The 13,420-nt window shown below is 32.7% G+C and overlaps 1 protein-coding gene across 1 annotated transcript; it reads left to right on the top strand.

Moving 5' to 3' along the window:
• Window positions 1-425: 425 nt before the first annotated feature.
• Window positions 426-11,780, top strand: LOC143921689 (uncharacterized). The gene is made up of 6 exons (XM_077445041.1): window positions 426-753; window positions 2,010-2,167; window positions 2,257-2,365; window positions 7,403-7,597; window positions 9,493-9,645; window positions 11,665-11,780. The coding sequence occupies exons 1-6, from the start codon at window positions 426-428 to the stop codon at window positions 11,778-11,780; spliced, it is 1,059 nt and encodes a 352-aa protein (XP_077301167.1).
• The last annotated feature ends 1,640 nt before the right edge of the window (window positions 11,781-13,420 follow it).

Below are 13,420 nucleotides of genomic sequence, written 5' to 3'. Positions count from 1 at the left end.
TTTCAAATCGTGAGTCCCTTTGAATATTATTCAAAATAATTTACCTTTACTTTATCCGACAGATGGAAAGCTGAAATGTTAAAAATCCAGTGTTCAATTTCGCCCACTGTTTTTGCCCGTGATATTTTCCAGTGAAACAAAGCGATCGTTCGAAGCGGATAAAAAAAAGACAGATGATGAATCACGTGCTTTACGTTTTGATTTTAATTGCACTAACGGACAAAAGCTCGCCATTCGTCGATGCAGACAGGCATTATTTAACCGGAAACGTTGACCACACCTTCCGGAAACCGATCGTCGAGCGCTTTTTCCCAGCCGACGAACAAAAGCCGAAACACAATCGAAACGTTCACAAAGTGCGAAGGAAAAACATTTCGCTGAACACGTGGCGCAGAATCGATCCAAGGACCGAAGGTGACAGAGTCATGTACGAAGTGCCTTTGCTGGAAAAAAAAGACATCAAAGGCATGTCAGATAATGGAAGCGTACTTCCCGTATTGTCAAACGTTTCAAACTTGTACGGCGGGGGTGTAAAGGCTGTGAGCAGTCTTTTGAGGACTTTGAAGGGCAGCTCAAAGGATGTGGAGACTGAGGGTAGATTTTTGAACTTGTTCGAAGTCGTGAATTTCAATAATGTGGAGTGCGTCTCCGGAACTGGAGTCAGTGGAGTCTGTATGCACGAGATCGAGTGCGCTTCCGGTTCCGGTGTACAAGTGGGCAGTTGCGCGGACGGATTCGGTGTCTGCTGCAAATGTGAGTCTTATGTATTTTATCTGTATATTATTCAAATGTGTTCCCGTAAGAACGGATAAGTCGGTTAATGGTCCAGTTATGGTTTAGTCTGTGCGATTTTGCTACAATATTTATCTATCTATGCAGTAGTAATGATGTGTAATTAAGCTGTCTACCTACATATGTATATAGATAGCTTTGGTGTGTGGTATTAATTGATTTTAATTGCTTTTATTTTTACTTTAGCTCGTATCAAAATATGAAGCTTTGTGATCATGAGAAAATTTGACGTAGGGATTTTGATTGATTTGTATCTATGTACATACTGTCACTTTCCAATGAAAGATTAAATAGCACTGAGCAACAAAAAAAAAATATCAGAGCGGAGACTAACCAATATCTACTAAGTTTGACACATTGAATTCGAATATTGTAATGATTTTTGTTGGTTAGTGATCGTTTACGAGATATGAGAGTTTCCGAGATATGAGCCCGCACAGTTATTTATCGAATGGCTCCTATTCCAATAGCTATCCGACTTAACAATTAAATCGTTGCTGCTGAGCCTGAATGTTATATATTCCACCTCGGTAAGCGTAGGTTATCGGAGATTATTTCAACCTATTTGTCTGGTAGCCTGCGCTCATAATTATTTTCATAATTGAATGTGATGTATGAGTGGAATTTTGATCTTCTCTCTTTCATTTGGGCCTCTCAGAGATGTACATATTTGTGGCTGGTTCTTATACATATATTGGTACTGGCTATAAGTGCAAAATATTTCCTACTTTGAATTTTATCATTTGATATTTTTACTTTATCTGCTATTATTATAATACCATTGTTTTTTTATGATTATGTATAAATGTATTTTTTGTCTGGGTATATATGTACATATGTATATATATTTAATTTTTCTCATCTCTCTCTCTCTGTTTTTTCAACGTCGGAGTAGGAGTCGAAGTTATAAAAAAACCGACTCCGACTACTTTTTTTTTAAATTAATAGTATTACGGTATGCGTCAACTAGAGTCTCTAATTTTATTGAAAAAATCTGCCAATAAATTTAAATTTTCTTATAATAATCATGAATTTAAATTACTTTATAAATAAGATTGTTGAATTATACATATAAGTGTTCTGGTCAAAATCGATGTTTTCTAAGTCTCATACATTTTTGTATTAAAGCGAGAGTTTCATTGTGAAACAACTTATACATGTACACGAGTGGGAAGTCATCCAATCATCAGGTTTCCTAAAACTTTTTTCGATTTCAGTTCAGTACACCTGTGGCGAGCAGACATCCTCAAACTGTTCTACGTTTACAAATCCAGGATTTCCCAGCTCCACCGAAGATAGATTGTCATGTACACTCACCATCCACAAAGCTAGCCTCGAGGTCAAGCAGTTGAGATTGAGCTTTGTGTTGATGGAGGTAACTTTCAAGCAAATCCCCCCCCCCTCACCCCCGTTCACAGTTACATATTATAAAATTGTATGAAATATAAATCCCCACCCTTAAAGTTACAGCCACCGAGGAATGGTACGTGTGTGGACGACCAATTTGTGATAACGGGGCAAAATGTCAACAATGTGGTGCCAATTATTTGCGGAATCAACAATGGACAGCACAGTAAGTTTTAACCCTTAGAGCGCAAATGTGAAAACTTCACCATTTATCAAAGAAGTTTCGTTGCTATATTCATATTTTGTCAGACCACATCCATAACTTTTCAATGCGTCTCATTATTTTTTGACTGCACAATGTACAAAAGTGTAAGATTTCAATTTATTTTAAAATCACCCATTAATTCCTTTCCATTTCTTCATACATTAAAACGTCAACGGGAAAAAAAAGTAGGAAATAAAATCAACTTTTAATTTTTAAAAGATAATTAATTAGAAATGAATGATGAATAATCACCCAATTTATTGTTCCATTCAGAACAATTATATCTTTTGAAGTCGAATTTTGTCGAATGGAATTGATAAATTTGGACGATTATTTTCATTAAACATTTATCCAATTAAAAGAGGCTTCGAAGTAGAAAGTTGAATTGTTTTTGATACGTATTTGAAGATTGCGAAAATCGAATCTATGACGTCACTTAAGTTTTTGTGGAAAGGGGATGGGGGTGTAGATGATGCAATTCACGGCTGTAGCCAGGAGTCTTTAGGGGGGGGGGGGCTAAACCTCAAAAGAAATAGTTAAACTTTATATATGTTTTCTTCGTTCTTAGCATTTGCGGAAAATTAGGGTAATTGTATATAAATAATAGGTACATATTCTCGAGCAAATTTAAAATAAATATTTTACTTTAAATTTGGATTTTTTTATTTTTTACAATTTCGCCATAGTGACATTACAGATTAGCTCCAGGTCGTCACTATGGCTAATTTATTACTAGACATTGAAAACTCATAATTAACGAGACATCTAAATAAATAATTATTACATACATACACATGTAAATCGAAACAATACCCGACATCTATGGTCAGATATTACAAACATCGTATAAATACGATTAATAACGATGAATAACTTTCATGTAACAATACGAATTTTATTACATTTTATTACTTTTTTTACATTCGATAAACAACCACAGAGACATCTATGGTGAGAAATCTGACGAAACCTGAGATATAACAATAACTCAAGGTTTGCAACAGAAAATCGGGAAGGAAAAGTCAATTTTACAGGAACCGTTTCAATGAAAATCATAAAAATTGGCAAATTCTGATAAAAAACGATTGACCTCAACAAACCAAGGTCTGATCAACAACGAGACTCTTAGTGGGAATCGAACAGGTGGCATAAAGTACAAAATAATTCAATACTCACCACTAGACCACGCTGCTGGTTAATATGAATGTGTTGACTGAATAAATGACAGAATTAATAATAATAATAAATAAAGAAATAACAATTAAATGAGAGAATAAACTGGCGGGAGAGGAGGGAAGGGGGGGGGGGGTAGTTTCAGCGTCATTATAAACGTAATTCACTACTCACCGTAAAAATGTTAAATTAATAATTTTATAAAATATAGAGTGAAAAAAGAAATAGTTATAGGCGGTCAAGAAATTAAAGCTAGTTGACGGCGAAAATGGATATTCACCAAGAAAACGCCGAGGCGAGCACAGTGGGCGAACAATGCCACTGAACATTTTGGGCGATTAACGTCAGGCACTTTTTCGTGGGAGAGTTTTCAAACGCGATATTTTTGCACCATCGTAATGGCGGAGGATCCATTTACTTATATTGATGACCAAATTTTTTCTTGAATTGTAATCGTAAGTGAAACATAAAAGAGGTTTGTAAAAAAAGATCGTGTGGTGTGAAAAAATATTAAAATATTAATTTCTATTAAAGGCGATTCCAAGTAGACGTACGAGCGCTGCGAACTTGAAGCGCACTATAGGTACACATAAGCCTTCGAGCTGTAAGGGTCAACAACTAGCATACAAATCTGTCCATCTCCCTTTTTAGCGTGACAATCGAGCTAGTGCGAGCGAGACAGGGCATGTTATACAAATCAAGAGGCGTATCAAATTTATATTTTATCAGACATTTAATTTGCACGTGTAGTTTCGTCAAAATTTGCTCACGTGCCGCGATGAATTAATCTACATATGTACCTATGAACTTTCTCGTTTCGAATAACGACACTTGCTTGAAAATGGAGTGGGTATCTGTTTGATATCTATCTTGTTATGGTCTACCGAGTGTTTACGCGGTAAAAACACCTCAATCGGAATTAATTCCTTTCATGTCAATTTGCCGGTTGTGTTGTTTGGTCGTATCATTTTTACTTTCTTCGTAATTAAGTCGACTTTTATACCCCACTTTCTACGTTTGTCTGCTAATGCTAAATTATTCAAATTTATACGGTATACACGTACATACATATCGTTACACTAACTTTGAAGACTCGCAAATCCAGAATTACATTTTGGTCAGGCGAGAATGAAATCGACCTTTATGTATATTGTTATCACTTTTAATGCTATTTTTATATCATTTATATTTCGGATTAATTGTGAATGACAATATATGTATTGCCTTTAGTCAAAAATGAACTTACAAGTTTGTGTAACGATATAGTACATATGTATATATGTACTATATCGTTCAACACCAAAATTTTCTTCAATATAAAGTTCCATCACGATGCAAATCAATAGTTTTCACTTCAAGACCTACATATTTGGTATACTATTTAATGGTAGCCTGTCGTTTTATTTTCAACTTTAGTCTACCAGAACAACGTGAAGCATCGTTGGCTAATTATATTATACATAAATGTACATATGTACATACATATGTATCAGTGGCGTGCGGTGACTTTTCAACCAGAGGATGCTGTCTAAAACACGATTAGTTTATTTTTTTAAATTTTATTTTATTCTTCCAAACATTTTTATATTTATATTTATTAAAATGCCTTTGATGTTTACGTTTTTGAATGGATATTCAATATTGGTGTGGGTTATGGGGCCCTAACAATAATCTATTTTTCATTATATGGTAGAGAAGCAAATATCCTTTTAGTACATTTTTAATTAAACAATTGCAATTATTATTATCAACGGCGATAAATCCACATGCATTACTTTGGCTATCTATATTTAGGGTCATAATGAATAATAATTTAGGACGTAATAAATTGCAATAACATAATAAAAGTAAATAGCTTAGGACGTAACGTACAAAATATCAATCAATTATTGAATACTTATCTGGCAGATAAAACTCCGTGAAGAGATACATATACTTTTAGCCATGAAATGTCAGATTTGACATCTTTGGCTATAAATCAATATATATCGTGTATTACCCTACAAGAAGCTACACGCCAAATTTGAAATTTATATATACATATGAGAGTTAAAACTATAAATATTTATATATTAGAGATAACGAGAAACAATAGAGCAAATTTCATAAAATATAGAGTGAGTTATAGGCGTTCAAACAATTAAAATCTTATATCGCCATAACAAGGCGAACAGGTTGGAAGATACGGGACGAACGCTTATTAAACGTCAAGAAGATTTACTTTCCGCGTGTTTAAAACGCGTTGTATACGATATTTTATCTCCAACGTAATGGCAGACGATACATTAACGTGTATTGATGACCAAAATGAGCAATATGGCAAAGTATGAAAACTATCGGATAAGAGATAAAAATGACCACTGACACGAAAGCCATGTGAAATGTAAAGGAGGTATGTAAAAAATCAAGCGAAAGTCAACACATAAAAAGAAAATCAAGTCCATACATATGCAAAAGGAGATGTTGCTTCCAGAGCAAGTGTCGCGCGAGTGAGACGAATGTAGAGTCGTCTCAATCGTCAATTGTTCGTGAACCATTTTTACAAACCTCCTTTACGTTTCACTTACGACTACAATTACAGGAAAAAGTTTTCCTCTTATCCGATCGTTTTCATACTTTGCTATATTGCTCATTTTGGTCATCAATATAAGTAAATGGATACTTCGCCATTACGATGGTGCAAAAATATCGTGTAAGACGCGTTTGAAATCTGTCCGGCAAGATAGTCGTTGACGTTTATCCACCGTTTGTTTAGACTATTCTCACTTTTCGGCATGTCAGATTTCAATTGTTTAAACGCCTATAACTTTTTCTTTTTTCACTCTATATTTTCTAAAATTTTTAATGTCCGTTAACTTAGCTAACTATGTACTTTTTAAAAAGAATGATTCTTAAATTTTACTTTAATCAAACACGTACACTCGCCTTTACAGATCGCTCCAAAGCGACGAGTGTATAGATACAATACAATAATACAATTAATACAAGCATTTTTATACAATGCGAATGCATACAAACATCAACCCATTGACATCTATGGAGAAATTTTCGCAGCATTTTATTATAGAAATTGGCAAACCTCAAGACGATGAATAACTTGAGATTTACAAGAGAGATTGGAAAGGAAATGCCAATTTACAGGAACTGTTTCAATGAAAATCAGAAAAATTGGCAAACTCTGAAAGGAAATGATTGACCTGGAGCACTACAGATATACACAAAAAAAAACTTTTTTAATCGAGGTCAGCTCATGAGATCGAACCCGGCGCCTCTCGGCGCTAAGCAGAAGCTTATGCAGGCTTTGCAGCAGGCTATTCAAATAATAAATAAAGCTATTAAAATAAATTTAATAAATTTTTTATTATAAGATTAGTCATGTTTAAGTGGTTTATATAACAAATATCGAGCGAAGCCGGGTAAAAGCACTAGTAAATATATAGATAAAATAAAATAAATTATATTTAGATTTTTTATCTGAAAGAAAATGTATCAAATGTTTGTGCATCTCCAATATAAACGCGGTGAAATATTGATTCAATTTAAAACCTAGAATATATATATATATATATATATATATACATATATGTAGTACATAGTCTGTCAGACTATTTCGCTGCATTTGAACTGCTCATTATTTCTAATTGCTTTTGATGCAGGTGCAATTGCACTCGCAAGATTATAGTGTACTCACACAGAGCAAACGTATATGAACATATGCATGTAGTACAAAACAAGCATATAACATTAGTTGAAAGTTTGTCGAAGCATGAGGATTACTAGACAATAAAGTGGTATGTACAATATGTATTGACATTTGACTTTCAGTGTACGTGGAAGTGGGTGAAGCTTCAGGTCCATACTACGTTTCAGTTCTGAGCCCGTCGAGAGCAACTCGACTATTTCAGATTGAAGTTTGTCAGATTCAACCGGAATCTATCTCGGCTGCTCCAGCTGGATGTTTGCAATATCACACTGAACCAGAGGGAGTTTTGGAATCGTTCAATTATCAGCTTCAGTCGAGTATTGCGGCCTATAGACAGCCGGGATACTTTGTAAGTGTTCGATGAAATCGCATAACATTGACGTTTGAATTATTTAATGTATTATAAAATTGTATTGGATTTACGACGTTTCAGAATAATTTAAACTATGCCATATGCATAAAGAGAGCAACGGGAACGTGCAGCATTACGTACAGCACAGCAGATGAAAATGAGCAATTTGAATTTCAAATTTTAAACTATGATTCAGGTAATATTGATTTATGAGAATATTCGACCTTTATTTTCGTATTATTTCTATTTATTTTTATCGGTGAACCAATCGAAATTGACTTATTTTTGTATGGTCTCTGTTCGAGACAGAAGTCAACTGTTTGCTAAGGTTTGACAGTTGAGAGAGTGTTGCACGTTGTCAATTAAAGTCATTAAACCATATACTGACATGGAAAGATCACATCAAAAGTAAAAGACAGGAACTCACCCAGCGACTACACAAAATGAACTGGTTGATAGGAAGAAAATCCAGTCTGACATTAGAGAATAAAATTTTAGTATATATGTATGTAAGTCAAGCGGACTCGTGAAGCAGATCGACAATTTTCCAGCTTCAATTTAACCGATCATTAAAAAATTCATAGTTTGATCAGTAAAAAAAAAATACACAGACACACACACACACACACATTTTTTTTAGATCATAAAAACGTGATCAGTATTCGATTCTGAGTTCGAATCAGTCAAAATCTCGAGTTCGAATTTTCGCTTGATCACAAAACTTCATCTATTGTTACTACGTACATAGATAAAGTAAAAAAATTTGGTGGGTAAAAATAATGGATCGATCGGTGAATATAATAAATGATGTCCCCATGTCGTCATGGAAATTTTTACTTGTTTTCGAAGTTTTCAACCATTTTCCAACTAACAATATTTACTTACATACAAAGTCTCTTTCGAAATTATATTGTTGCGTAGGGGTAGGTGGAGGATCCAAATGAAAGGCCAAATTCATTTCACAGCATTTATTGGTGATTAAGGAGATACACACAATGGCAGTGCTCCGTCCAGAATGCCTTGATATCGCCTAAGTACCCGTTTATAAAGGACAGGTCACTCCCTGCATCTTCGACGTCCGGTTAGTTCCCGATTGTTTAGGCATGGACCCGGATATGCATTCCCACTGCACTTAGTCCCACGCTATCGCTGTCAGTTCCAAAAAGGGACCGGGTGCCGTTACTAAGCCAATTTGGTGGTCATTGTTTAGCCTACTTGCACTTAGCCTGGAGATAATCCTCGAAAACCAATTATAACGGCGGCTCCTTTTAGCATATGCTACAATATATTAGATAATGATGATATAAAAATTCGTTAACGGTTTTCTTCTATTGGAACGTCGTTTGAAGCTGTTTTGCGAAAAGTTATTTTCAATATATTATAATAATATTATTCTCCAAATATTGACGAGAAACGTCAATATTTGTTCGATAAAATATTCAAAACTTTTCATGTTGACAAAAGTTTTCACAAACTATATATCCATAGCTTTACTTATATATGATAAAAAGCCGTATAGGATTAAAAGCCATACAACAGGTTCTGTCCAGTATGATTTTGAGGAAATCCTTTAAATTTAGTAATTTTAACTAAGGGCAAAAGTTACGTACAGTAAGAAAATTTATTCCATTTATGCAAGAGCTCGATACGCATAAGCTTAAACATCGTCGGAGACAGCGGTCCTCAACATTTGTTAATCCCAGATTAGTCATGGGATGGGGTGCTTTCTGTAAGCCTTCAAAGTGTTTTCGTTTCAATTCCCGCATTGATGGATAAGCTCTTGCACTAATTCGAACTTTGAACTGATCAAATAAATTAAACTAGTTTAATTTATTTGAAGATAATGTTTTTCACTTGCAGAAGGAATACCGCTGATACCTCCAAACCAAGCTGGTGCAGAGATATTTAACTGTCCTGATGATTTTATGGTTGTCAATGGAATTAGATTGTGTGGAGAGAGGTTGAATGATGCCAGTATAACTGAAGACTTCACGGTCAACGCTCCAGTTACAGGTGCTTTTTATTAATTAACTCTTAAATGACAAACTTTGCGAAAATACAGAGCGTCGTCTAAAGCATTTTACAGATTTTAATAACACTGTTCGACAAATTACGACTTTTTTTTTGGTTCAGAGACGAAATATGACTTTTCTTATAGATCTATGCCCAGTGAATACAAATCTGGTAATGTTGATTGGCTCGAGATTCGGAGATATATGTATTTTTTAAATCGCGCGATTTTTCTATATCTTGGTGTTGTTCGGTCGATGTCTCAAAATCTGTCAATTTTCTGTTCAAAATGAATATTGGAATCTATAGTCGGTTATTATATCTTTCATTTGTATGTAGTACTTTTCAGCTTTCAAATCTCTCGAAGAAGTCGTCCAGTTCAAATCAAAAGTCAAAAGTACGTATTTTCACTTGGGATTTTTTCCCACTATTAATACTATTTTATATTGAGTTTTTTCTATTGAAACATGTTTATTGGGATAGTGTTCTGGCCACACTATTTTTTATTTTCGTTTGAATTATAAAAAAATGTAATTTTAACCCTGACAATCACTCTAGCCGAAACATTGATGGCCACAAGCTCTACATGAGCTTAATTTTTTACAAATATCCTTTTTATTATTTTTTTATACTAGCTTAATTCTCAATGTATTTAACGAGACGCAATTCAATTTTTCTCAAGGAAAATTCTTTAACAGTTTCTTAATAAGATTTAAATATTGTCCCCTTCAGCTTAGTTTAAACTTTTTAGTTGGGATAGGGATTTAGTAGGAATTTTTAGTAGAAATTGATTTTCAATACAACGATTTTTTTTATTTTGTAAAATATATTCTTCTTAGTTGTGACGTTTATAATTTTTGCTTTCTGCTTTTATAACAGTCACTTGTATATGTTTATAAATGTATCTACAATATATCTATAATATGTATGTAGGTATTAACTAAAGAATTTTATGATTATAAAATATCTGGTATACATTCTTATGGCTTATTTTTATTTTTTACGTACCCCTTTTTATCGTTTATTAAATTTTTATTATTCATATATACATATGTAAATATAATAACAACTAGCAGCGTGGAGTGGATAGCATAAATTAGCATAAATAATCTAATAACTAATAATAATATGATAGCATAAATAGTCGTAAATTAGGTAAAATACATAATAATAATTATGTATTATATGTATTTAATCTATAATCTAGTGTTTCTTGATCTTTATTAGTACACTCGTCGCTTTGGAGCGATCTGTAAAGCCGAGTGTTCTTGTTTGATTGAATAAATAAAATAGAATAAAAATAAAATATTTATGTACATATATTTTATTTTATTTTTATTTAATCAATCATTGTACATTCGTCATTACAGATCACTCCAATTCGATGAGTGTACTATACAAATCAAGAAATTATATGTATTTAATACATAATCATTACACAATTCGAAACCATACGTGACATTGCAAACATCGTATACAATAATATCAATAAACATGGTATACAAAACGATCAATACAATAAACATTTTTATATACAACAATACGAATTTATACAATAAACATCCAAAGAGACATCTTTGGAGAGAAACACAGTGAATCCTGAGATATAACACAATAACTCAAGATTTCGTGTGAGAAATGGGGAGGGAAAGCCAATTTTGCAGGAACCGTTTCAATTAAAATCAGAAAAATTGGCGAACTCTGATAAGAAACGACCGACCTGGTTACAAACCAAGGTCTGGCCAGCAGCAATCAGAGTGACTTGAACTCATAACCACACTGATCATAGCAAGATATGCTAACCACTAGTCAATGTTTCTTATTCATATGCATGTATGTACATATATACATATGCAATTAAACAAATTTAATATAAAAATTCGTATGGAATCGTTTTTGTGTGTGATTATAGCCTATTTGGAATATGAATAGAGGATTTTTTTATTACGTATGTGTTACACAAGCTATTGAAATAAAATTTGAAACGATAAAACTATTATTTATTTTTCATAAATGTTTCAGAAATGGGCTCTGGACCGATTTCGTTCGTGTTTCGAACAAATGGCAACGTCACAGGAAGAGGATTCCATTTGCTGTACAAACAGAACAAATGTTTCACGTCGAGAAACGATAAATGAAATAGCATAATGTAATATACAAATAATATAATAAAAATAATGTGAAAAAATGATTAATTTTGATTATTCGCAGAACGAAAGCACTCACTGAATATTCATATTATAAACCTGCTATGTACATATGTATAATATGTACATATATATATTAAACCGACGATATTGTAAGTTTGGTATTTTCGATACGCGAATACGGAATCTCGAGGGTCTTGTATTGCTTTTGAGAATATTTTCAAGCGATTCGAACGTCGTAATTTATTTTCGAAGTGATGTAAGTAAATCATACGTGAAACCAAACATGCCGAATGTATTTCGCAGGCATGATTCAGATATATAAATATATCTTTCTACGTATTTTATTATATGTATACTACCGTAGGTAGGTATTACATACATATACATACATACATATAATATAAAACATTCGGTTTGTATCATATTAAATACGATGCACGTCGTGAAAATATTCGTAAAGAAAAAGATAGTATCGTCGATTCCTCTGACGATACCTCTATAAAGTTCGCGCATGATTTTTTCTTGAACGAGTTCGTGCGAAAAAATAAGCACATAAATACGCAGATTTCGATTATTTTCTTCTTAAGATGAAACAGCGAACCGATTTTTGTTAGTTTTTATATAAAAATATAGTGTTGTTTTCGGTATTCAATTCCGTGGAGTATTTTTCAAATATAACATAAATGTAAAATGAAGCGTATTTTTTTTTCTACATAAATTAAACGATTTTATATATGTAATAAAGATACAAAAATAAATTTATTTATTTGTAGCAAATTGCTAATGAATATATAACAAAAGTGACAATTAATATTATAACTATAATATAACATAATTGACAAAAAATAAACTACATATAATTAGTAACGTTTACAAAATATTATAATGCCAAACATTGCATTTATTAACTTATATAATTACATCATCTACCACAGAGGTATCCATTAACACCCTTAAAGAAAGCACCAATGTTATTACGCCGCTCCTAATAAAATAAATAAATATATTTTTTTAATTTTTAAGAAGAAATCAAAAACTTTTTTTTTCATTCCTTTTTAATTTTTTTATACACCCCGTGCAAAGCCGGCAATAAAGCTAGTAATTATGTAAATCTCTATTCCTTACTATGTAATTATTAAGTTTATTTAATTTAAAGCCATTTCTAATACCCAACCATTTCAATTCATCTAACATACTTCTAACATTCTTAGGTTTCCTCACATTCAAAATTGCACGCATTGCTCTATTGTGCACTTTCTGCAATTTATCAATACACAATCCACTAAATAGATTAAAGCGCAATATACAGTATGAGGCCGTACAGTACAATTATATATTAATATTTTACTTTTTATACTTAATAAATTTCTTAACCTACAAAGTACACTAACTTTTTTGCCATTTTTTTAATAATATAATCTGCGTGCACCTTAAAACTTCATTTATAATCCAAATAAATGTCTAAATACTTAATATTATCTACTACTTCTGCCACTCTCCCATCTAAATCACATTACTCACAACGCTGTTATTATTCATCCACATTATCTAAGTCTTACTTGAGTTCACTTTCAGTTTATTCTCGCATAACCAATCACTTACATACTGTAATTCCCTTGCACATCATC

This window comes from Arctopsyche grandis, chromosome 13 (assembly GCF_051622035.1).
Source record: "Arctopsyche grandis isolate Sample6627 chromosome 13, ASM5162203v2, whole genome shotgun sequence".
In the NCBI taxonomy this organism is placed as follows: domain Eukaryota; kingdom Metazoa; phylum Arthropoda; class Insecta; order Trichoptera; family Hydropsychidae; genus Arctopsyche; species Arctopsyche grandis.
The sequence above is the reverse complement of the archived record's forward strand: the minus strand, read 5'-3'. Positions and strand labels throughout refer to the sequence as shown.

Coding starts and splice junctions, on each gene's coding strand:
- LOC143921689 (XM_077445041.1), top strand. CDS start 426: ATGTACGAAGTGCCTTTGCTGGAAAAAAAAGACATCAAAGGCATGTCA. Junction 754..2,009: donor ATTCGGTGTCTGCTGCAAAT/GTGAGTCTTATG, acceptor TTTCGATTTCAG/TTCAGTACACCTGTGGCGAG. Junction 2,366..7,402: donor AATCAACAATGGACAGCACA/GTAAGTTTTAAC, acceptor TTTGACTTTCAG/TGTACGTGGAAGTGGGTGAA.